Source organism: Rattus norvegicus, chromosome 16 (genome assembly GCF_021556685.1).
Source record: "Rattus norvegicus strain SHRSP/BbbUtx chromosome 16, alternate assembly SHRSP_T2T, whole genome shotgun sequence".
Classification (NCBI taxonomy): domain Eukaryota; kingdom Metazoa; phylum Chordata; class Mammalia; order Rodentia; family Muridae; genus Rattus; species Rattus norvegicus.
Genome location: NC_141549.1, coordinates 17,011,837 through 17,035,481, shown reverse-complemented (window position 1 = coordinate 17,035,481; position 23,645 = coordinate 17,011,837). Strand labels below are relative to the sequence as shown.

General features: G+C 49.0%; 1 protein-coding gene across 5 annotated transcripts; it reads left to right on the top strand.

Annotated features, from left to right (window-relative positions):
* Positions 1 to 415: 415 nt before the first annotated feature.
* On the top strand, positions 416 to 20,104 carry Prxl2a (peroxiredoxin like 2A). 5 transcript variants are annotated; one of them, XM_087588589.1, is made up of 6 exons: positions 416 to 525; positions 10,697 to 10,859; positions 12,329 to 12,420; positions 15,496 to 15,636; positions 16,554 to 16,718; positions 19,321 to 20,104. In XM_087588589.1, the coding sequence occupies exons 2-6, from the start codon at positions 10,715 to 10,717 to the stop codon at positions 19,432 to 19,434; spliced, it is 657 nt and encodes a 218-aa protein (XP_087444715.1). In that variant the 5' UTR covers positions 416 to 525; positions 10,697 to 10,714; the 3' UTR covers positions 19,435 to 20,104.
* Positions 20,105 to 23,645: the final 3,541 nt, after the last annotated feature.

Genomic DNA, 23,645 nt, shown 5'->3' with positions numbered 1-23,645 from the left:
AGACAAGCCCGCCACAGGGTTGCTCAGAAGCTGGAGGAGTGGTATTATCCTAGAGCCAGTTCTCAGCTGCTCTTCTTCATTCTGATAACCAGCATTTGGGGGTGAAGACAGGCACTGGGACATCTAAGTTTTATGGGGTTGGGGGCTGCAACACACACACACACACACACACACACACACACACACACACACACACACGCATGCACGCACACTACATGCTTCTGGATATGACAGCGCAGCACCCCTACAGAGCACGCCAGTTCCAAACTAGCGCTGTGGAAATCAGAGAGCAAAGAACTGCCCCAAGGCAACCCCATTTCTGCGCAGTCCGGGGTCTGGAGCTGCGGGGGCGTGTCTGTCACGTGAAAGTGGCGTGGTGGCGTAGGCGCTGAACTGCGCAGGCGCGGGGAATCTTAGTCCCACGAGCCTCCAAAGCTGCGCTACAACGGAGGAGCCTCCTGCGTCCGCTGGCGTAGCTCAGGGGACCAGTGAAGTCCACGGAGGCGGGGTCCTTGGGGGGCGCAGGTGAGGATCGAGGCAGGCCAGGGGCGGCGGAGAGTGGATGCGGGATGGAGGATGCGGCCAGGTCCTCCCCAGGTACCTCTCTCCGACAAGCTCCGCCCACCGCAGCGATCAGTTCAAACTTCACGCTTGGGGCCCAGAGACCCCCGTCCCGGAATGGCGCTGGTGGCACTCAGCTGTCTGAATTGTTGGGACAGAGGACAGAAAAACTCTTGTCCGTCTCGCACCCAGATGTTTGAATTACTGGGACAGAGGACTGAAAGAAACGCTCGTCCACCTCGCAGTGGGGCGCGCGGAGGGAGGGGGGGCCGTCCACCCAAGGTGGGCTGAAGGCTGCTGGGGTGGCCGTGGCTGTCCAATTTCAGTGTTTGGGTGTCCTGTCAGGAAGTCTCTGAGATACCTGTTCTTCCTTCTCTTCCAAAGGTTGCAAACCTTTGACTTAGAAAGCTCAGTAGTACATTTCATAACGCTGCTGAGGTGTGGTAATGAGAGCCGAGCTCCAACCCTCCGAATTGTTAGGTCGTTGGAGTTGGCGAAAATGACCCGAGGGAGATAAAGAAATTTAAGGTCGCATGGGAAAGGCGTATTCTGAGATTCCCGCTGGCACCGTGCCGCCTATGTTTTCACAGCCCTGTTACCTACTTTTTTGGTTTTACTTTTACTTCGACAGTTTTTTTTTTCCCCTCGGAGCTTGGTAAATGACTTATTTGAAAAGAAAATACTCACTTCTTGATTTTTTTTTTAATTTCGAAAAGCATTGTCATGGAGCCTGCTAATAGAGTCTTCTATGCTCCTGCTTTCGCCCATCCTTGGAGACAAAACTGGGGTTCACACTGCACACCCTAGGTCCTCAAAAGAGATTCGTCAGAAAATCCATTTCAAATATTTGGGGCGATCACTGACTAATGCAGGAATAAGTAAATCTGGCAGTCTTTGTAAAGACTTATAGCATCTTCACTGATTCAGCTCTCTTTCAGAAGGTGATTAAGAAATTGTTCCCACTTGGCTAATGTGGAACCTGGTTGGTCCAGGCTCATACAACTTGTAGGTATTGGACTTAGTTCTTCTTGGCCTGACCTTTCCTTAGTCTCCTTCCTTATAAGGGATGGCATTTACTTGAGACCCTTTGTGCTGTTCCTGGAGGGGTACGAAGCATTCATACCCTACCTCTTTCCCCCTTTCTTCTCAGAGGGGCGCGTCTTAGGTCGTTCAGGGTAGCTTTGAACATCCCTGAAGCTTTCTTTGAACTTGCAGTCCTCCACTCTCTGCCTTTGGGATTGCAGTCTTCGTGTCTAATGATCATTTCAAGCCTGTGTGGCACCAGAAGGTTTGGTCGGTCTGGAGTTCTAAGGTGCGTGCCCAGACTTCGTTAGTATCTCAGATTAAAAGCAACTCTCCTGCTAGTTGGCTCTCTGCTTCTTTGAAATGCTCTCAGCTCAGACTCTGTTTGGACAGAGCCTTGTGTGGCAGGAACTGTCCAGAGATGCTTTGGAAGGAGCCAGCCTCACCCACGAGTTCAGTGGCCTCTGCCAAGGGAGACTGCAGTTGACCTTGACCTTTGGCACTGCCAGGAGCAGTGTGAGAGAGCCAAAGAGTTAACTCAAAGTATGTGCTGTGGAGAACGTGGACACAAGGCAGGACTCCCCCAGACCTGAAACTTCCACCCAGAAAACTGACTTGTCATGACATTGCTGGAGAAATTGTCCCGTATTTGGTGTCTGTCTTGCCCTCCTAGGACAGTGAGTGAATCTGAAACCTGCCAAAGGTAAAGACCACCCAGTGGGGTGGTCTGTGCCTAAAATGCCAGTGCTAAGGAGGCTGAGTTAGGAAGGTGGCAAGCTGTTGGCTATCCTGGGCCTCACAGAAAGGTATTGTCTTCTTTAAAAAAGGAAAAAGAAAGGGTTGGGGATTTAGCTCAGTGGTAGAGCGCTTGCCTAGCAAGCGCAAGGCCCTGGGTTTGGTCCCCAGCTCCAAGAAAAAAGAAAAAAGAAGAAAAAAGGAAAAAGGATAAGCAAACGAAAACTGTAAGGAAGACTTTTTGGTCTCCCATTGCCCCCGCCAGCGGGGACCCAGTTATTTGTGGGGGTCGAGAGGGACCCATACCTGCGGGAGAACGGGCGAGAAAGAGGAGGGAAAAGGTCAAGCCCTTCTCAGGAATCTGCTCAGGGCAGGGCACTAGCTTTGCCTAGTCCAGCAGTCCGGTCCCCGACATCCCAGGGTGCCTGCCGCTGTGTTTCGTGTTGCTCTTCTCAAACACGGGCCGCCACTGGATGCAGCTTGTTCTTCAGACAATTCAAGGTGATAAGCAAGAAAATGGTCTCTAGGGCAGAATGAGAACTGAGATTTGGTGGCCCGAACCCAGTGTCTCTTGGAGGTTTGTCCTCGTCTTCCTGTCCGTATTCACAGGACTTGAGAGGACAGGTCTTCTGAGCCAAGGCAAGAGGCTGAAAAGTTAGCAGAACGCCCAGGTCTTTGGAACCACTTCCCGGAGGCAAGGACTTTCCAGGCAGCTGTCCCGCTCCCTCTCAGTTGTGCCTCTGTTTCTCCGTCTCTGAGTGTGTGGTGTTTTTCTCCTCTGATCATATGTTCACAATTCTGACTCTTAGCGTCTCAGTGGAGGGTGGGATAGAAGCAGGCACGTGCCCCAGACAACAGAACTGACTGGGGCAGACGAGCATTGGTCACTGCAGTGGCCATTTCCACAGGTGCTTGTGGGAGTTCTCTGCTGCCTCTCACTGTGACAGTAACTGCTAAGCTGGCATTTTTCGGTGGCATCCGGAATTAACAGGGCCTTGTCACTGTGTATAGGAAAAAAACTGCAGGCCAGCTTCTCAGCAGAGAGTGGGCAGAATGGTCCTTAAGAAAACATTTGGCACTGGTTTGTGAGCTGCTGGCCAAGGATTGGGCCTGGGAGAGACTGGGCTTCTCTTCAGACACCAGGCCCCATTCAGGAGGAATCTCTCGCTCAGCTTGTTCAAGGCCAGTGAACAGGTTTCAGCACCGGCTGTATCTGGTGTCAGTGTGTGTGCATGTTGTCCTAGTTTTAGTGCCGGGTTCATGGTGGGTGGTGTAGGACCTTGAGAATCCGAAGCAGGGTAAGCTGCCATGGAGTGGGAATTGGGAGACCCATACCTGAGTCCCAACATAGACACTGCTGCCCCTCTTACCCGTGTGACTTTAGGCTAGCCAGCTTCTCTGGGTCTTAGCTCTTCATTTACTCAGTGAAGGGGCTACTGACGTAGAGCTTTTAGAGCAGAGGACATTAACAGTGGGGGATGGTAGAGGAGTGGCGGGGAACCATCTTTCCTGTCTGTTCACTGAAGGCCTGAGCCAAGGAAGTCATGTGCCTCTTCCCCTCGTTTTCCCTCCATTTCCTTTCTTCCATCCCTTGGGTCTGCCTCAGGCCAGCTTTTTCTGAGATGGGAAGAGTCCCTGGGTGAGGCTGGGCAGGGCAGGTGTTCCCTTGATGTTTAGAATTTCTTGCTGTCCCTACATGTTTCAGACATGAGTTAACCCACCCACTGCTGATGCTTTTGCTTTGTTAAGACTTTATCGGTCCCTGCCTAGAGGCAGCTCTTTGAACAAGTCTCTGACTTCAACGCCTGTGCGCGTGATGCTGTGCTCACGCGGAAGGAGCGCAGTAGTGCCGGGTGCCCTCCAGTCTCTCCCTGTAGGTGTAGTCATCGGGTGCTACAGAACCTGAGTGGGAGTGAGAGTGGGAACGGGGCCGTGTTAGCTCCCGTTGCCAGTGAGCAGCAGAGCTGGGACTCTCTGCAAGGTCAAGTCCCAAGCTTGAGTGTTTTCTATAGTACCAGGCTAGCCATGTCCACGCAGAGGTAAAATTAGGCAGCAACAAATACCTCCGACTCTGCTCCAGTGTGACATTTGAAGAGTAAAATCCAACTCGCTTCCTTCTTGCTTCGACATTCTGTGCTCGTTACTGTCCCTGCATTACATTCAGCAGATCCTTGGCAAGTTCTGTTGATGTAGGAGTGAATCCCCCTTGCCCTCTGTGTACTGTGAAGCCAGCCAGACAGCCACAACACAACACATGAGCCCTGTTTTCCACAGTGTGCAGAGAAGTTCACAGAGTCGTGGGCCCTATAATCAGGGAGAGCATTCAGTAGGCAACGCTTTCAAGGAAGGGTGTGCAATGTAAGTGGTTTCTCTGAACCTATACATCCTTCCTGGGTGACCTTACCTACTTCCAGGAGTTCACCCACTGGCTTGGCAATGCCCTCCAAGTCCCCATTCCCCCCCCCCTCTCTTAAAGATTTATTTATTTATTATCTATAAGTACACTGTAGCTGTCTTCAGATACACCAGAAGAGGGCATCAGATCTCTTTACAGATGGTTGTGAGCCACCATGTGGTTGCTGGGAATTGAACTCATGACCTCTGGAAGAGCAGTCGGGTGCTCTTAACCGCTGAGCCATCTCTCCAGCCCCCCCCCTCTCTCTCTTTAAAGATTTACTTATTTACTTTATGTATATGAGGACACTCACTCTCTTCAGACACCAGAGGAGGGCATCAGATCCCATTACAGATGGCTGTGAGCCACCATGTGGTTGCTGGGAATTGAACTCTGGACCTCTGGAAGAGCAGTCGGTGCTCTTAACCACTGAGCTACCTCTCCAGTGCCCCATTCCTGTTTCTGACTCAAAGTTTCCAGGTAGTGGGTTTTATATGGACATGCTGTAGTAGATCCAAAGCTGTCCTCCATCCACTACTGACTTCTAGAGCTCCCTAGTCAGCGACTGACACGAGTGTCCAGCCCAACTACTCAAGACAGAAACGTGGCGTCCATTTTCCTTTCATTGGCCTACACTTTACATTCTGTCCATCTCATATGACTCTGCTGCCCAGCCTCTTCTTCCCTGACTGCACAGCCTAAGACCGGATCCCCATTCCTCTGAACTTGGCCAGGCTACTTTGGTTCACTTCACTCTCCATGCTGTAACCAGAGTGATTTTTATTTATTTATTATTTTATTCGTGTGTAGAGCTGTTTTGCCTGCATGTAGGTCTATGTACCATGTGCACACCTGCCAGGTGTCAGTGAGGCCAGAAGAGGGCTTTGGATCCCTGGGACTGGCATTTCCGATGGTTACGAGCTGCCATACAGGTGCTGGGACTCGAACCCAGGCCTCTGGAAGCCTTGCCAAAGCTCTTAACTGCTGAGCCATCTCTCCAGTCCCTAGCCAGAATGATCATATCACCCCGAAACCTTTATTTCAGCTTCTCATACAATGAGTGTTTCAGCAGAGCTGACAGAGCCTAACTTCCGCTCCCATTCTGGTCTCTCCCCTGGCCACTACAGCACCCTCACCAACCATGCTACTATGGATAGGACACTATTTACTACTCATGCCCTTCCTTTTCCCAGCGTTTGTTCACTCGGCCACTCTGAGTCCTTACAGCTCTTGTATGCCAACTAGGTAAATGCCTGCCTGTTGACGAGATAAGCAGTACCCTGTGCTAAAACTCTTTTCTGAAAGCATGGCCACCCGAAGGTTCTATCTGATCACAGGACCCATGCCTAAGTGAACACGCGTACACCTTTGTGCCCTGGGAAGGGAGTGGAAAGGCGAAGATGACTAGATCAGGTCAGGATCCTTGGCAGTCCAGGGCTTCCTGGTGGAGAGTAAAGAAGGGTACAGAGCAGGCTGGGCAAAGAGCCTTGAACAAAAGGACCTGTCCCTTTGATGCTGTGTGACACATGGGCCTGGTTTCGTATGCACCCATAGCACAGGGGAGTCTGCTGGCACTTAAGAAATGTTACAGTCTGCATGACTGCAAATTGCAAATGACTCAAAACTTTGCTCAATTTTTTTTTGAAGAGCTAGGGGGCCTTGGCAGCTGGCCACTTTGATGCTTTCTGGAGATTAACCATTGGCAGCTGGAGGGTGTCTGTGTGGCCCAGTCCTGCCTCTGGAGTGGTTAAGCTTAGGGGCCTAGGCGAGACTCCAGAGCTCCACCTCCAGCCCTCCCTGTGCCTGGCCATCCTGCCTACATAGCCTGTGGGTCAGAGTCCTTTGTCAGTAGAAGCAGAGGCGTGGACACGGCACATGGTAAGTGCTCTTCCTGGGTTTGGCCCGCTGAAGGATGGATATTTAGGGGAAGGGCACCAAGCTGGATGAAGCCTAAAACGGCAGGTGGGCCAAAGTGGGCTTAATGAAGATGAATGTTGGGGTTCCAAGTAAGCTGTTAGTGTTTCTGTCGGAAGATGTCCCTGGGGTCTAAGGGGCTGTGTCACTCCTTCATTCTGGAGTTCAGAGGGTGAGCCTGGGGAAGATGGTAGCAGTTTGGCTTAGGGGACCCAGCTGGCTTCCCTCTACCCACCCTCAGCTCTCTCCAGACCAAAGCTGCCACTGTGAGCCCTTACAGCTGCTGTTTATTTAGTCTTATCCAGCTTCACCTTCTGGGAGCCGGCAGGGATCTGATAAGCCTCCCCCTGGGGAGCTGCGTGGTATGGCTGTCAGGTGGGGGTTGGCTCTTCTGTAAACAACCTTGCAGATCTCTTCTGGAGAGACTGGGCTTCTTTTGAAGGAAGGGAACAGAGTGGGAGAAAAGAGAAGGGACAGCTGGTCTATGGTAAATTTCCTTTAGACCAGAAAGGAACGTAGTGACGTTACGTTTGATGACTGAATACAAGAAGCCTCCTGCTTGAAATTCTTCTGAAGGGGGCGGGTCGCATCCTTGGCCTCCACAGACCCACTTTTGAATGTGTGGCGAGACCAGGAGTGACATCAGAAAGACTCTAAGCTTTGGAGTGCTGTTCTTGTTGACTACCGATGGCAGAATTGCTACCTGCTGGCCCTGTGACAGAAGGGAGTTCCTGAACTTCAGAGCCTTAGTGTTGCCCCCTGCAAAGAGAATATCCTCTGCTCCACCAGGCAATTGAGACAATAAACTTAAGCCAAACATGTCAAGTAACATTTAGACAATTCGGGGTTACTGGCCTCCCCGTTTCTCCGGTTAGTGGTCTTTCATGTGGAAAAGCACTGGTAGTTATTAGCCCGTGGGAGTGGGAGTAGGTAATTCAGGGTCCGAGAGACTGTGCCCCACGTTTTTGTCATATCTGTTCCTATATTTGTCAGGAGTTCTTTGAGTTCTGGAGGCTTGGTACTTCTCGAGAAGTCTGCCTCCACCAGGACGGGTGATAAAGCCGGGATGCGGAGCCTGCTGGCATGTTCTCCCCAGAGGAGTGACTCTACCCCCCCCCCCTTTTTTTTTAAAGCACAGTATAGGTGAGGGTAAGGGCAAGGGTGGAAAATATCGTGACTGGGGTAGCTTTGAAGCTCACGTATTGAATACAAGCTTCTTGAGCTTGAGGTCCGGAGATGGGCACCTCTGGGCCATGTGAGTTCTTAGGGCACCTTTAGCACAGGATCAAATCCCGCAGAGGAGGGCTGAGTCTGGTAGGTGGTTCTACCCTAGACCCATCCCCAGTGATGTAAACACATAGAATGAAGCGGGGGCCCGAGAATACCTGAGATCTTAGGATGGTACGAGAGCCATGAGGAAACCCAGATGCCTCAGACGGCCATGAGAAAATGGGGTGGATGAAGCCGCCATTGCTGTTACAGGGCAGGCTGCTTCTGCTTCTCCTCTCCCAGAGGATGGATGAAGCCGCCATTGCTGCTACAGGGGCAGGCTGCTTCTGCTTCTCCTCTCCCAGAGGATGGATGAAGCCGCCATTGCTGCTACAGGGCAGGCTGCTTCTGCTTCTCCTCTCCCAGAGGCTCCCAGCGTCTTCCATGCCAGGCTAGATCATTCCTTGCCCAGCCAAGCTTTCGTGTCAATGGTGTCCCACACCAATTCCAAAGCCACTTCCTCTATCTCTGTGGTCGTCTGGACTGGCTCTCTTCCTTGTGGCCCCACAACCCAAGTGTCCTTTCCCTCCAACTTCCCACTTACTATTACGATACTTTTTGAGCTGGGCCTGTGTCTCCTTAAGGATTGCGTGTCATACTAGGTTCTCCAAAATCGCTATTTCGGTTGATTGTAAATTAGTCATAAAAATAAATGTTCAGTCTAGTCGTGAGTTCCCTCGATGTGTTCATGAGCGAACCAGCCGAATGCTTGTCATCGAGTGGTGGGGAAGTAGAGCCATGGTGCCTCTACGAGTGCAGTAGGGGACGCATCCGGAGGGAAGAGGTCCCAGGACTGCCCAACTGCACTGCTGGTTCCACTGGGAGGGTTGACATAAGCTGACCTCTTACAGAAATGCTTACACATGTGTAACCAGATGACCGCACTCATGTGCTCCTTAATTATGTAAGCCTGCCCATAATCCAGAACTGTGGTAGACAGTATAATGGCCCCGACATTTTTTCCAGGCTCCTGTTTACAGCAGGTGCTTGGGAGACGTCCTTTCCCTCCTCGTCATTCTGTGAACCATAATCCAGTTATGTGTAACTTTGCCAAAGAAAAGTTGGAAGCAGGCCTGCGGAATGTTCCTTCCCGCCGAGCCCGAGACCTTGATTGTGTATAAGTCATGCTCATCACTCATCTGAATTCATTTCAGCACTTGGTTGTGGTGAGCCATTGCTCATAGAACCACGTTGTGGGGTTCTAAGTCTTCCCTCTTCCCTCTCAGCTGAAAGCAGGGATACAGTAGCAGTCGCAGCCACCAGGCCTTTAAACACCCATACCGGCCTCCTCCTTTCTCCAAGTGAATCAGTACTAGGTCCATCCGTTCTTTCTTTCTTCTTTTCTTTTTCTTTTTCTTTGTGTGTCATATTTCCTTGGCCATTCCTTTCCTGGAGTTCTCTTTTAATTATTGGTTGATTAACTTAACTTTAATAATACTGAGAATTAAAACTTGAGGATACTGTGGAAGCACTCTACCCACAAGCTAGAGCTCAGCCTCTTTTTCCCTTGGGAATGTGACTCAATGAATTGGCCAGAATGGCCTCGAACTTCATGGGGTCCTCCTGTCTCACCCTGCTGAGAAGCTGAGGTACAGGCCTGTGCCACCAGACGTGACCTCTCTCTTATTGCGTAACTCAAATTTGAACTCCCTAAGCTGGCTTCAGTCCGGTCCTGGTGTTAAATCCTTTTCTGTCTCCCCCATAGGTCACTTCCTCCTTCCTCAAAGTCCCATGTCTCAGCAGTGATGTGGGCTTCCCAGCCTCCACTCAGGCTTTGAAGATATTTCCAGGTCAAATCGTGCCAGGTGGACTTAAACCTGTTAGGTGGTTTACTCCTGTCCCTGTCCCTGTCGATGTCCTGTCCCCAGTGACCCAAGCTGGGTTTGAGGGAAGAACCAGGAGGGGTGAGATCTTAAGATACTGGCAGTTGACAGTGGCCGGGTGACAGGCTTCAGGCAGTATCTGCTTTCTTGTCAGGTGTGGTTTTATGCACTGATGTGTTGGTGCTGTTGAAACTGTGTTTTTGTTTTTGTTTTTGTTGTTGTTGGTTTTGCTTTTGTTTTTTGTTTTTTGTTTTTTTTTTTTTCTATTTTTCGGAGCTGGGGACCAAACCCAGGGCCTTGTGTTTGCTAGGCAAGCACTCTACCACTGAGCTAAATCCCCAACCCTTTTGCTTTTGTTTTTAAATGGCAGCCTATTTCATTTTTATAATCAGTGAGAAAGCTCTTCTCAGCTGGGAGAAATTGACTAAGATTATCTGTCTCCCCAGAGTGAGGCCCTGCTGGGCAGTCGCTGGGGTTTTGATGAATAGAATGCGGGCCTTGTTTCTGGGAGAGTCTTAAACTCCAGAGGAAGACAGATAGGGTAACAAAACCAAGTATCCTCTGATCACAGCCGAGAAGGCTGTCCCTACCCAGGGAGGTGATAGCTGAGCCACTCGCCACCCCCTCCCCCACGTGAACAAGAATGAAAGGAAAGCAGCCCGCAGAGCAGCACAGACCAGGAAAGCACAGGTGTGAGGAAAGCCCCTAGACACCACCATTTCTTTCATGACTCCTCATGCCCTAGTAAGCTCCTTGGGACACAAACCCAAGTGTGCCTGTGCTTCTCCCAAGCTCTCAAATGGGGCTGAGACAAGGGGTTGAGCAGCTCTGAGCCATCCCATCTCGCCCTGCTTCGGACCCTCCCCCTCTGGCCAGTTGTCCACTGGAGCCTTGGGCAGGAGGTCAGATTCCAGCTGTCCTGTGGGAACAGTAACATCTTCCTTCTTCTTATTCTCCAGACATGTCTTTTCTCCAGGACTCAAGTTTCTTTTCCATGGGTATGTGGTCCATCGGTGTGGGAGCTTTTGGGGCTGCTGCACTGGCACTGCTCCTGGCCAACACAGACATGTTTCTCTCTAAGCCCCAAAAGGCGGCACTGGAATATTTGGAAGACATAGATCTGAAAACACTGGAGAAAGGTAAGGGGTGACTTTGTGTACTTTTCCAGGATGGTAGGATACATGCTTAACTCCTTTAGATTTCTTCTTAAAATCGTCCCTTTTTCTCGAAGCAATGTTATGGTGAAATCTAATAACAATTTTAAATTACCAGGAGTTGTACCCACCTAGCACAATCATTTTTTATTTTGCTGTGTTCCTCTCCTTGCTTCTGTAGTCACATAGAGGTGGTCTTGGTATTAATGGCTAATTCATCTTTATCTTTTCAAAGTAATTTTTCACTCTCTGTTACTGTTGCCTTAACTGCCATGATAAATTGCTCTGTAATATTTCGCGATATTTTACCATCACATAATAAGCCAGCTATTCCGGAGAGCATTCTGAGGAATTCCAAGGCTTTCGAGATTGTCACAAAGAATAAAATAAATCGAACTGTCTGGGCAGAATGAGCTCGAGAAACACCGTTCCCCCCATTCTGTATTCCTCATGCATGGTACAGGGCCCGTGCACAGTAAGAAAATGCACATTGTAAAGGGGGATTTGGAGAGCTGGTTACTCTGTGGTTACTCTGCCTGTGAGGAAGCTGCAGAAGAAGGGGGCCGACTTTAGGACAAAGGAGCCTATGTACCTGTCCTCAGGTGCTCACCTGTGAGCCCCACTCAATCATGCCCCCCGTACCCCTGCCAGGTACACTCCCACATCAGTGCCCAGGCTCCGTGCGGGGGAGATTTCTTGGTAAACATTAGGGCTCACTGATCAGAAGGTCCTCTGGCTAGTGCCCCAGAGAAAAGCTATTCTCTTATATCAGTGCAAGGTGAGGGAGCTGCCCTCGGAAGACAGGGGTGTGGTGGCTCACATTCATGGCAGGTCACCTTAGAAAAAGCGCAGAGAGAGAGAAATGCCAAGGCTTTGTTCAGCCCCGGTCTTAGAAATCTCATGTGACTACAACCTCCCTTCTTTCCTGTTTTTTCACACTGTATCCCACAAGTGCATGGTGACCTCTGAGGAATACTAAAATAATTAAGGTTAATCTAAAATGAGTCCACACCAATTCTCCCAAGCACTTGCTCGTTGGGTGTCTTCTACCCTCTTCTAGTTACAGGTATTGCACTTAAAATGTTTAGGTCATTCTTTTTTATTTTGAATATGCTTTTAAGAGTATTTGTGGGAGGGGTATCAAATGCAAAACTCATTTTGGGCTCTACACAATTATTAGACTGACCAGTGCTGCCAGCCATAAAAGGAATTTTAATTTTGCCAGATATTATCACAGTTTGGATATTCGAGTTGAAAGTTGGCTTTTGTAGGGGAGGGGCTTTTCAGTGTAGAGTCGGATCCTGAGTCTTCCCTATCAGTGCTTGCCTTCTCCTGGTCCCCTCCTAGGCTGGGTCCTGAGCTGAGGTCAGCTGGACGTAGTTCAGGACCTTCTAAACAGTTGAAGGAGGACTGGGCAGGCCGGAAGGAAGCCATAACCATTTCTTCTCTCTCAGAACCAAGGACATTCAAAGCAAAGGAGCTATGGGAAAAGAATGGGGCTGTGATTATGGCTGTGCGAAGGCCAGGCTGCTTCCTCTGTCGAGCGGTGAGTGCCTTTGAAGATCTGTTGGAAGTAAAGCATTCAGGCAGTGGGGTCTGGAGTATTTCCAGCAGGACCAAGGGCTTAGGTGTGCTCCTAAGCAGTCTGACATTTCTGGATGCCTCTGTTATTTGCTCTATGCATTTGTTTTGACATTGGCTCTGATCGTGTTTTTAACAACTCCAAATACCCTGGTGGGGTTAGCCACACACGTCTCACTTTCTCTGTCCCTCAAGCCTTTTGCCCAATATGGTAGCAGCTATGTCCTGCACTGCCTTTTCATCTAATCCGGGGCAGCAACAGGAGAACATTCTATTGAGAGTTCCTATTGGTCCGCATGGATGCATACTTGTTGAAGTAAGGGTCTAATCCTCGAGGAACGCTCCCTGCCCACTTTCAGCTGTCAGCTTCCCTCTGACAAAGGTGCAGCAAGCAGGGACCTCCTCTAGGAGGCGCTTTAGAGCGTTCCTGTTCCTTGGGATCCACCATAGTCCCTTTCCACTCTAGATCATGAACTGCTCTTTCTCCCCTCTTGCTCTCACAGAATGGGCGGCTACGCAGGGGTTCAGTCATACCATTAGTGCGGATGCATTTGCCTGTAAGCTTGAGTGATGCTGAGGCTTATGTACAGTGTGGCTCCAGGTCAGCAACTCAAGAGGAAGCCATTCCCGAAACTGAACACACGTATTAGGGCAGGAACTGTAGTTATTTTTTTTTTCCTTTTCTTTTTTCGGAGCTGGGGACCGAACCCAGGGCCTTGCGCTTGCTAGGCAAGCACTCTACCACTGAGCTAAATCCCCAACCCCAGGAACTGTAGTTATTGAGATGCAAAATGCTAATGCAACAAGGAATTTTACTGTGGCCTGAGCCTGACCTTGTCACTCCATAAATGAGTAAAAAGAGGGCAAGGATAGTTCGAAGACGGCCTGCCCAGGTGGTACCAAAAGCCCCAAGTTCTGAGATAATTGCTTTGACCAGGAGAAAAATGGACTGGGGTTCTCTTGCCTTGAAACCACTTGGCTTCCCAAGTAACAAACACCCTTGGCCTCGTCGGGGTTATCACTCTCATTCCTCTGGAAGCCTGAGTCAACCCTAAGAGATCTCCTTCTGCCTCTGTGTGTGATAAAGAATCCACTGACACTATTGAGTGCACACTTTGCAGTGTTTTACCTGCAAGGCACCTTTTTTCCTTCAGTTTTTTAAGACAGGATCTCATGCAGCCCAGGCCGATCTCTCATTCGCTAGGTAGCCCTTGAGTTTCTGATCTTCTCCTCTCTGCCTCCTGAGTGCTGGGATCACAGACGTGCACCACCACTGTGTCATTTTCTGTGATGTTGGGGATGGAACCCAGGGCTTTGTCCACGCTAGACAGTCTGCTAACTGAGCTGCATCCCCAGGCTGTGCACAGTTTCTCAGGGTTCTCTTAGAAACGCAACCTATTGTCACCATTCTCATTTTACAGAATTTGCCCCAAAGCCAAACTGCCTGCTTAGTGTGTTTTCAGTTACAACTGCTGGGACAAAATGACACACGTTTGCTGGCTTTAACAGCAGTCAGCGTACAGGTCTAGAGTTCTGTTTGCACTCCCCCTGGAAACTGTAGTGGAAGTTCATGTCCTTGTCTCTGCACCCTTCCAGAGCCCACCAGTGTTCTCGGCTTGTGAGTTCTCCCTCTGTTTCTAAAGTCAGCAATAGCTGCTCAGATCATTGGTACATCCCATCCCTCCAACACTGACTTCCTTCCTCTCTTTTCCACATTTAAGACCCCAGTGATGGAACTGGACCTGTCCAGTTAACATAGACCCCTCTTTCTTTAAGGTCAGGGTGATTGGCAAGCTAACTTTCTGATCAGTCTCAGTCCCCCCCCCCCCGTCATGTGACAGGTCACAGTCATTTAGACTTGGCCAACTTGAGGGGTTCACTATTTTCTTTCATGCTGGAGATGGAGTGTAAGCTGCGGGCTTTTAATTCCATATCTGATATGCCTCCAGACACCATCTGGGAAACTGCTCTGACATGATCTGTTGAAGCCAGTGATACAGAGAACTTTCCAGGAGCAATGGCACTTCCTAATTGCAGCCTGTTCTCCGGTGTTCTGCTCTGTGCCCTGGCACAGCGTCTTGTGGAAACTTACAGGGTCCAGAAATGTGGGTGGATAGACGTGTGTGAGTGGCTTAACAGAGGAGATATATGACTCTGTTCCTCTCAATAGCTTTATATAGCAACATCCCCAGAGGAAAGGGCCGGGAGAGCAGTGAACCGCATCTCCGGCAGGTGGTCTTCAACCACATCAGACACTGTAGCCCCTCCCTTCTGTTGTACTCAGACTTTGCAACTCAGTCGCATTCTTGGTAAATATGTTACAATCAGTGCTGTTCTGTCTAGCTTTGCTTGTGCTTCTTTCTGTTTTGTTCTTGTTATAGAAAATATCCTCTCACTATATATATATATATATATATATATATATATATCAGAGGTGGGCAGGCTACACTTAAAAGAACTTCCTGGTGGTTCTTTAATTAGGACCTCTAATGTGAAAAGCTTCTTAAGCGTTTCCGTGATTCACGGGGTATTGTTGATTCTTCCAGCACACGGTTCACGAGGATCAAGGATGTCTGTTCCACTCAGCACAGCCACACCCTCCCCTTTTCCACCTTCAGCTCCTTCTACCAAGGGTTTAGTGCCTTCCGTATAGCCGGCCATGTTCTAGACACTGGGAATGAAGCAGAAGACAGAATTTCTTATAGTAAGGCATGCTTTGGAACCTGAGTGACCGTGTTCGTTGGTGACATGAAGACCTAGCACCAAAAAAGCCCCTGGCAGAAAGCACAGAACATGCTTGAGAAGTAGGACAGGTCTGGGAATCTTTCTAGAACAAAGATACCATTCCAGTAGGTTAGACTAGAGACGGAAAGAGAAAGTTCTAGCAGGGACTGGGGGGAGAGGAGGGCTTTCACAGAAGCTTGATTCTGGAATTTTGTTACCTTTGTCTCTCCGCTTAGTGTCAACCCTGGGCCATGGTTTGTTTCTTGACTGCTGAGCTGTGGGAGCTCATGTCACTGAACCTTCCTGTCTTCCACAGGAAGCAGCAGATCTGATGTCCTTGAAGCCCAAGCTGGATGAGCTAGGTGTCCCTCTCTACGCAGTGGTGAAGGAGAAGGTCAAGAGGGAAGTGGAGGATTTCCAGCCTTACTTCAAAGGGGAAATCTTCCTGGATGAAAAGGTGAGCGTGTTGTGGCTTGCAGAGACACCCCAGTGCTTAAGAGTTCTTCCAGAGGAACCACATTCAGCTTCCAGCACCCATGGTGAATGGCTGACCTTGGCCTGTAACACCAGCTCCCTGGAATCCAGTGTCCCCCTCTGGCCTCTCGAGTACTTTGCTCAGTTGCGTAAACGCACACAGAGATGCTCTTAGTCACATAATTAAAAATAAAACACAGAAAGAACGAGTGTGTTACAGGCTTGTGAGCCCTGGGCTGTATGCTGGTGGGACTAGTTTCTCAGCTGGGAGAGGTCACTGACCTAGGGTAGGTTTGTCCTGGAGATGGAGGTAGGCCTCCCCCTTTAGTTTCCCTGAACTTTCAGGGTCCCCCAGCTCTCAGAGCACAGCACAGGCAGACTCTTGAAAGTCATTCTCCATTGTTACTGAAGCCTCTTGTCAGGTGACCCAGGAGGGAGGGAAAGAACAGAAGATCCTTGCACCATAGCCAAACCCTTGTCCCTTAATATATGCAGTTACCTCCTTTGTTCTCTCTCCCTACAAGATGTTGTAAGGACTGTGAGAAAGCACATGGTGGCGGGTGGCAGGAGCGGGTGTCTCAGATCGAAAGGGTCTTGAGAGCATACGTTGAACCCAGTGGTAGAGGACCCACCTAACATACATGTACAAGGCCCTGGGTTCAAGCACTACATTACAAAAGCAACGTGAAATTAAATTTAATTTTTTTTTCATATTTTTCCTTTTCCTTTTCTGTAAAGAAGTCAGAGCTGGCAGCTTTTTTGTTTCCCTAGGCAGCTGAGTGTGACCCTGGGAAGAGAATTACACGTATTACTGCAGGATCCGGGGCTTTTGGCTCTGGCTTCCTTCTTGGGGCTGAGAGGCATGCAGACTGCTCACGTGGGGTCTTCCTTGCTCTGTAGAAAAAGTTCTATGGTCCAGAGAGGCGGAAGATGATGCTTATGGGCCTCGTGCGTTTGGGTGTGTGGTATAACTCCTTCCGGGCCTGGAAGGGAGGCTTCTCTGGAAACTTTGAAGGCGAAGGCTTCATCCTCGGAGGGGTTTTTGTGATAGGATCTGGAAAGCAGGTAAGATCTCGGTATTTACTACAGACCTAGGGGTTTGGAATTGAGGCTGAAGTAGGGGCGTGAATCTCCACATTTAGCGCCTTCCGTCCTTCCTCCCAGCGTCGTCACTGGTCACACATCTTCCATAGGCTTGCTTCTCATACATGCACTCTAAGTCAGGTCACCAGACAGTCAGGATGCCTGGACTGCAGACCGAGAGCAGTTGGGCAGCTGGACCAGTGGGCTTAGTCCAGTGTGGTCCTGCAGAGGCCTGAGCCTGACTTCCTGTTTCAAGCTGTGTTTCAGTTCTTGCCCAGGTAGCTCACTTTTATTCTGTCTGTGAATATACACAATTGGCCATGTCCCCCAGCCATCAAGGACAGATGTGGAGGAAAGTAAAAAAGGGAGAAGGAGTAGAAGGAATAGGTGGGAGCGTGTTAGGAACGTATGAGAGTCCTGTGGAACTCTTGGTGTCAGGACCGTGCCTGGGGAGAAAACGATTCTCCTGAACAGGGTGTTAGGAGTCCTGGCAATGAGGACCCAGAGTCAGTGTGAGGATCCTGAGGAAGGGTATGGGCAAGAGAGATGAGGTAGGTCCTTGTGGGCCTGGGAGGCAGACGAGTACTCCACGTGGGCTTGGGGCTTTCAGTGGACAGTCATGGGTCACAGGAGGACCCGGAGACAACAAGCCTGCGTGGAAACCATAGAATCAGTGACATGCACGTGTGTGGGGTGTGGCTGGACTTCTGCTGTTTTGTTTCTGTAGAAAAGCAGCCTCACTCTGCATTGTTAGATCTCCCAACATAAAAGAAGTCAGAATAGGAAGCTCGATTTCTAATCTTAAAAAAAAAAAAATGTGCTGGTAATCGTTCTTACTCATTTGTATTAGAGTTTAGCATTAAATGGTATCTAATTTGATGTAGTTCTGTCTCTTGACTTCTAGTAAGTATATCAAAGCGTTGTAATAGGAGTGGCCACCAGGCACCTGCCTTGTTAGAGGTGCCCGTTGGTATGGCTCCATATCTTCCTATGCCCCACCAGCAGTCTGGGAGGTTCGTTTCCTCATTCCCATCTACATAGAAGCGGACCAGACATGGCTGGTGAGTAGCACAGGAGAAATTAAACTCAGGAACCCAGAAGGACAGCACCCCACTGTGTGTACAGGTTATCTGCAGACGTGGCTCTCAGTGACCTGGTCTAGGTGACCATAGAAGGTCTTTTTCCTGGTCTAGCCCCGTGGCATTTCATTGTCCTACCTTGGCCTCCTACGGTGGCCTCTAGGGCAGGGTTTGGTACACCTGCCAGCCTTTTCTTGCCTGGTGGTGACTCACTGGGTACTCATGGCCAGGCTAGCACATTCCTGGTGTTGTTAGGTGTGGTGTTTGTTGGTCCCCTCAGAGCTGGCAAGGTAGTGGGTGAGCTGGGTTGGCTGGGCAGCAACCCTAGTTCCTCCTGGAGGCATTTCTGCAGTTATGTCAAGTGCCTGCAGGTATGAACTTTTTAAAAGTGACTCGTGATGCCTCGCTTATTGTAAAGAATATAGTAACCTATATTCTTTACGCCTATGCTGTGTAGAGAATCTAAAAACAGCAAAATAGTGAAAAGCATGTGGGGCCTTCGTAGGGGGTGCTGAAGGCAGCCCACTAGAACAGAGCTGGGTGGCAGTTGGTTGGTCTCTCTCTCTCCACAGTGATGACGAGTGTTTCCCATGCCATCAAACATTCTTCCCCTGATTTTTCACTGTCTGCATTTGACTTACACAGTAAACAATCAGTTTCCTTACTCACTTCCTAATGGTCAACCTAATGTGGTGGACTTTTCTTTATTATTTATTGGAGTGTGTGTGTGTGTACGTGTGTGTGTGTGTGTGTGTGTGTACAGGCATGTGCACATCATAATGTGTGTGTGGAGGTTAAAGGACAACCCTCAGGACTTGGCTCCCTCTCGCCTCGTTGTGCAAGACCCAGGGATTACCCTGGGGTCATAAGGCCTGTATATGGCAAGTGCCTCGGCTGGACAAGCCACCTCACTGACTGGACTTCCTCTCTTTTTCCTGTTTTCTTGTCTTTATAATGACAGGACACATTTCAGATTATTTGAAATTTAAGACAAGTGTCCAGATACCACAGTGAATTAAGACCTCAAGCATGTCCTTTTATCATTTCACTACCTCACAGTGACTTTAGAATGTCCTCTATCTTGGTGTGTTTGATTCACTGTGTTAGAAGTGTGACCCCAGTTTATGAGGTTTAAAGAAAAGAATGGGTCTCCCTTCTCAGACGGTCCTCCAGCAGCCATCGAGGTGGCCTCTGAGCGCTGCTTCCTAGCTGTTTTCTGTCTTCATTCTTTTTCCTCCAGATAGATTGTTCTCTTATCTGCATGAAGCCTTCCACATACCTTTGTCTTAATTAACTAGCTTCATTTGTCCCAAGTACTGGGACATGACTGCTTCAGTCCCCTTCCTCAGAAGACCGGACAACTCAAGGGAAGGTGCCGGGTTTGATTCAGATCTGAGCTCTCAGCCGCCCAAGCGCAGGACTGACGGACAGCTGGTGCTCAGAGTCTGTTTCATGAGTGAACACCTCTGAGTAGAGACTGACATCCCTTCCTGTTTCCCCTTTAGGGCGTTCTTCTTGAGCACCGAGAAAAAGAGTTTGGAGACAGAGTGAACCTGCTCTCTGTTCTGGAAGCCGTAAAGAAGATCAAGCCACAGACCCCAGCCTCCAGGCAAAGCTGATCACCTGCTGGCTGGGGGGGGGGGGAACGGGGGCCTGTGCAGTGTTCACCAGATGAGCTGTGCTTTCACTGTGACCCCAAGAGCTAGGAGGCCATTGCACCATATTTACTGGGAATTGGTGATGTATTTTAAAATTGTCTGTTTAGGTCCCAGAATGTTTAACATTCCGTTTAGACCCAATAGGGCAAATAGGTCCCAGACAGAACAGAGTAAAATCTAACAAATCAGTGAGAGTTATTTGAGGAAAGATCTAGAAAATTTAAGGCCTAAAGTTGACTGTTAAGCCTCCCGTCACAGGAATATGTCCTAAGTGCTGGGATGTGAAGTAGATTTTGTTTTCATGCCTAATTAAAAAGAAAACATCTGAAATCTGAGAAAAGTGGGACTAAGAAACAACTACAACTCAGTGGTAGAGCATTTACCTAACGTGCACATGGCCCTGGGTAGGATACACAGACAGACAGACATACACACACCTAAGAGAAGCTGATGGTTGACTTGATAATTAGAGAATATCATAAAGCAATTGTGCTGTGTTCTTGGACAGTTTGACAAAGGTAAATTACAAGGGGAGGTTTCTCATGGCCTTCCCTCAGGACACAGATGTGTTTCAGTGGAAAAAGCTGTCACCTCTGGCTCTAATAAAAATGCATCAGGAATCACCTCTGAACACGCGTTTCTCTTGTCCTTGTTCCTTTCGCTTCAGCCTCCTAAGCTCAGGTCTTAGCTTAGGACATGAGCCACCACACCCAGCAGGACACAAGGGGTTAGGTCTCCTGGAACTGTAGTTACAGATGGTTTTGAGCCTCTGTGTCGGTACTGGGAATCAGATTTGAGTCCTGGAAAGGTAACAAGTGCTCTTAACTGCTAAGCCGTCTCTCCAGACCCTTATTTTATTTTTTAGGATTATTATTTTAATTTAATAAGTATGAATGTTTTACCTGCATATATGTCTGTGGTGTGTGTGTGTGTGTGTGTGTGTGTGTGTGTGTGTGTGTGTGTGTGTGTGATGTGTGTACAGTGCCTGAGGAGGCCAGAAGATAGTATCAGATCCCCTGGGACTGGACCCAGTACAGACAGTTGTCAGCTACTCTGTGAGTGCTGGAGATGGGACCTGGTCCTCTAGAACCTAGCCCAGGCCTTTACCTATCCAGCCCCATGACTCTTTAAAGGAGGTATGAGGAAGGGCATGAGGAGAGGATTGGGCTGAAGTGTAGGGTCAGAGAAATGAAAATGTTCAAAACTTGGTTAAATGTGTCCGGTGACTGGCAGGGGTTTAAAGTTAGACTTCTAGGCTCTCATGGGTCTAAGAATTAGTGTTCCTTATTTGGTAACTATATTTTGATGGAGTGGCTTGCAGGTCCTTGCAGACACTCCGTAAGACATACATACATATCTCAATGGGATGGGGAAAGGGCTGACAGATACAAATTTTAGGGAAGTGGGGGTGGAGCAGGGTCTCATGTATCCTAGGCTAACCCCAAACTCACTATTGAGGAAAAACAGGGGCGTTACCGCTCCTAGATATAGTGGAAGAGAAAGTTTATTGTAGATGTGAGGGAGAGCACAGCCAGAAATATCTAGAAGTGTCCAGACCTAACATGACCAATGAACTGAACCAGGGCATGGGAGGAGAGAGTGGCAGGGCAGAGCATAAGAGGAAAAATGGAGAGAGTGGTGAAGAGAAGGCAAAAAAAAAAAGCCATGGGCCAGGAAGCCAAGAATGAACCAGGAATCCAAGACACTGCATGTCCAAAATGGCGGAGTTACATAGGGATCAGAAGCTGGGGAAGGAAAAGGAAGCCCAGCCCCTGAGAGGGAGGGGCTTAGTGGGTGTGTGCGAAAAGTTCTGGAAGGAGCCACAGGTGCCTAGTGACACTTATCCCAGGTTTCTTTGAGACCCTATAGCAAGGTAGGGCTCGAATGTTGAACAAGATCAAGGTGATCTTGACATTAAGCTGCTCCGCAGGCCACACTTGGAGTGGCAAGGCTCTAACGTGGACCGTGGAAAAGTGTTCATGTCTGTGGGCTCTGGGCCTGAGGCTTCAACAGTTCCATCCCAGTGCCAGCAGGCGCTCCTCTCCTTTCTCTGGTAATTCATGGGGGAGTGTACAGCAGAGCGTGCAACCCCATCTCGCGGCAGTGAAAGGAACGAAGACATTCATTTCCTTCCTTTTCCACTTTTTAATAAACAACTCCTGATGCTGAAAATGCTGGTTGCTTCAGAATCTCTGGGGTGGGTTCCAGGCAACATTCTTTTTTTTTTTTTTTTTTTTTTTTTTAATGAGACAGAATCTTGATATGTATAGCCCTGAGTAACCTGGGTAGTAGTAACTCCAATATACAGCAGGGTTGGGAAGGGCCACTCTAAAAACACAGTGTAAATCGAGAAGAGCCACAGTCATAGTTTAAAGACCTTTCCAGAACTAGGCGACTGGCGACTGTGGAGAAGGTATAGATGGCAGATGATGTAGACTGTGTGTGTGTGTGTGTGTGTGTGTGTGTGTGTGTGTGTGTGTGTAAATGTAGGCACAAGCACAGCGTGCTTGTGGAAACTATGGAGGTGAGAAAACAAGCTTCGGGGTGGCTTTTCTCCTTCTACCGTGAGCTCTGGGGACCAGATCAAACTCACGTCTTCAGGCTTGAGTGAGATGCTTTTATACACTGAACCATCCTGCTGGCTTCCAAGTTCTGAGTTTTTGTGAGCAAGATGGGAGTCAGTGGAAGGAGGGTTCTAAGAAGAGGAGACACAGGATCAAGTATCCAGTATTCTGACTGCTTGTAGAGAATGGAGCATAGACGATCAAAGCCGGTAAGCAGCAGGCAAACCCCGGGGGAATGGGGGCCGGGACGTAGGGGACAGTGGTGACGGGAACAACACACAGGCAAGGCTGGCACTGCGAACTCTCAGAAGCTGAGCCGATTGAAAGCAGAGCCAAGGGGATCATAGATGTGGGATGTGAGGGCAAGGAGCCAAGGATGACCCACGGTCTTCCTCAATAGCTCGTAGCTCGTAGCTCGTAAGATTCACATAGGAAGAGCAGAAGTCGATAGGGCAGTGGAAGATTCTGATGTGCTGCCACGGTGATAAGAGATGAGGTAGAGGAGTAACTATCAACTTGCTCACATGGCAACAATGTTAGTGATGCTAGGAGAGCCACACCAAGGACCAGCCTCGGCATGCAGGGGTTCTGAGAGAACGGGTGTCTGGTAGCAGCAACAAGAATGACTCGAAGTCAAATCGTGGGTACAAGCTGGCGGCCTAGGTCCTGCTGAGATAGCTTTACAGACTGCTTGAACACGAGGTGTGTGTGTATGTGGTGTGTGTGTGTGTGTGTGTGTGTGGTGTGTGTCTGTGTGTGTGTGGTGTGTGTGGTGTGTGTGTGTGGTGTGTGTGTGTGTGGTGTGTGTGTCTGTGTGTGTGTGGTGTGTGTGTGGTGTGTGTGTGTCTGTGTGTGTGTGTGGTGTGTGTGTGGTGTGTGTGTGTCTGTGTGTGTGTGGTGTGTGTGTGTGTGTGTGTGTGTGTGTGTGTTTTCTGCTTTCCTCTAGACAACTTTTTCTTGCTATTCTAAAAACTCACTGGTTGAGACAGCTCTCTCTGCTAGTAAAAATTCTAAAAGCTATTTGGATAGCTCATGGGTTTTCTGTCCAATGTCAGAAAAGCTGCTATAAAAAAAATTATTGGATCTTCCAACCAAATCAGAAATCCTGTTAAGAAAAAAGAATCTTGAAGAGCTGCTCCAGAGATCTCTAGACAGCTCAGCTCCTGCTAGAGAAAATCTGAAAGAACTGTTCTCGCCTTCTGCTAGCTCATCTCTCGGAGATCAAGGCTCAGTTTTTTATTCACATACCAATTCAGTTATTTATTCCACATTCTCTTTTGATTATCCTATGAGCCAGCATCCCAGTGACCCCAGCCCTTTGGTTCTTAGGAGGCCGGAAGCACACGTTTTCTTTTCACATCGCAAAAAAATTCAGAGATCTGCCTGCCTCTGTCACACACAGGTGCCAAGCTCACTGGCTGGAACCTCGTCCTGAAATTATCATTTCTACCACACCTAGGCCTAACTTTGCAAGGTCCCAGGCTGACCTTGAACTCAGGAATCTGCCTGTGTTTCTATCTTTCTAACAAGATGTCTCACCAATGCAGCTGCCTTTATACTTTAGATTCTTGAGGTACCTTATATAATTCTTACCAGATACTTATTTTT

Bases quoted from the DNA above. Each gene is read 5' to 3' on its own strand.
- Prxl2a (XM_087588586.1), top strand. From the start codon at position 570: ATGGAGGATGCGGCCAGGTCCTCCCCAG. The intron at 12,421-15,495 runs GTGAGTGCCTTT...TGTCTTCCACAG, and splicing joins GCTGCTTCCTCTGTCGAGCG to GAAGCAGCAGATCTGATGTC. The intron at 16,719-19,320 runs GTAAGATCTCGG...TTTCCCCTTTAG, and splicing joins TGATAGGATCTGGAAAGCAG to GGCGTTCTTCTTGAGCACCG.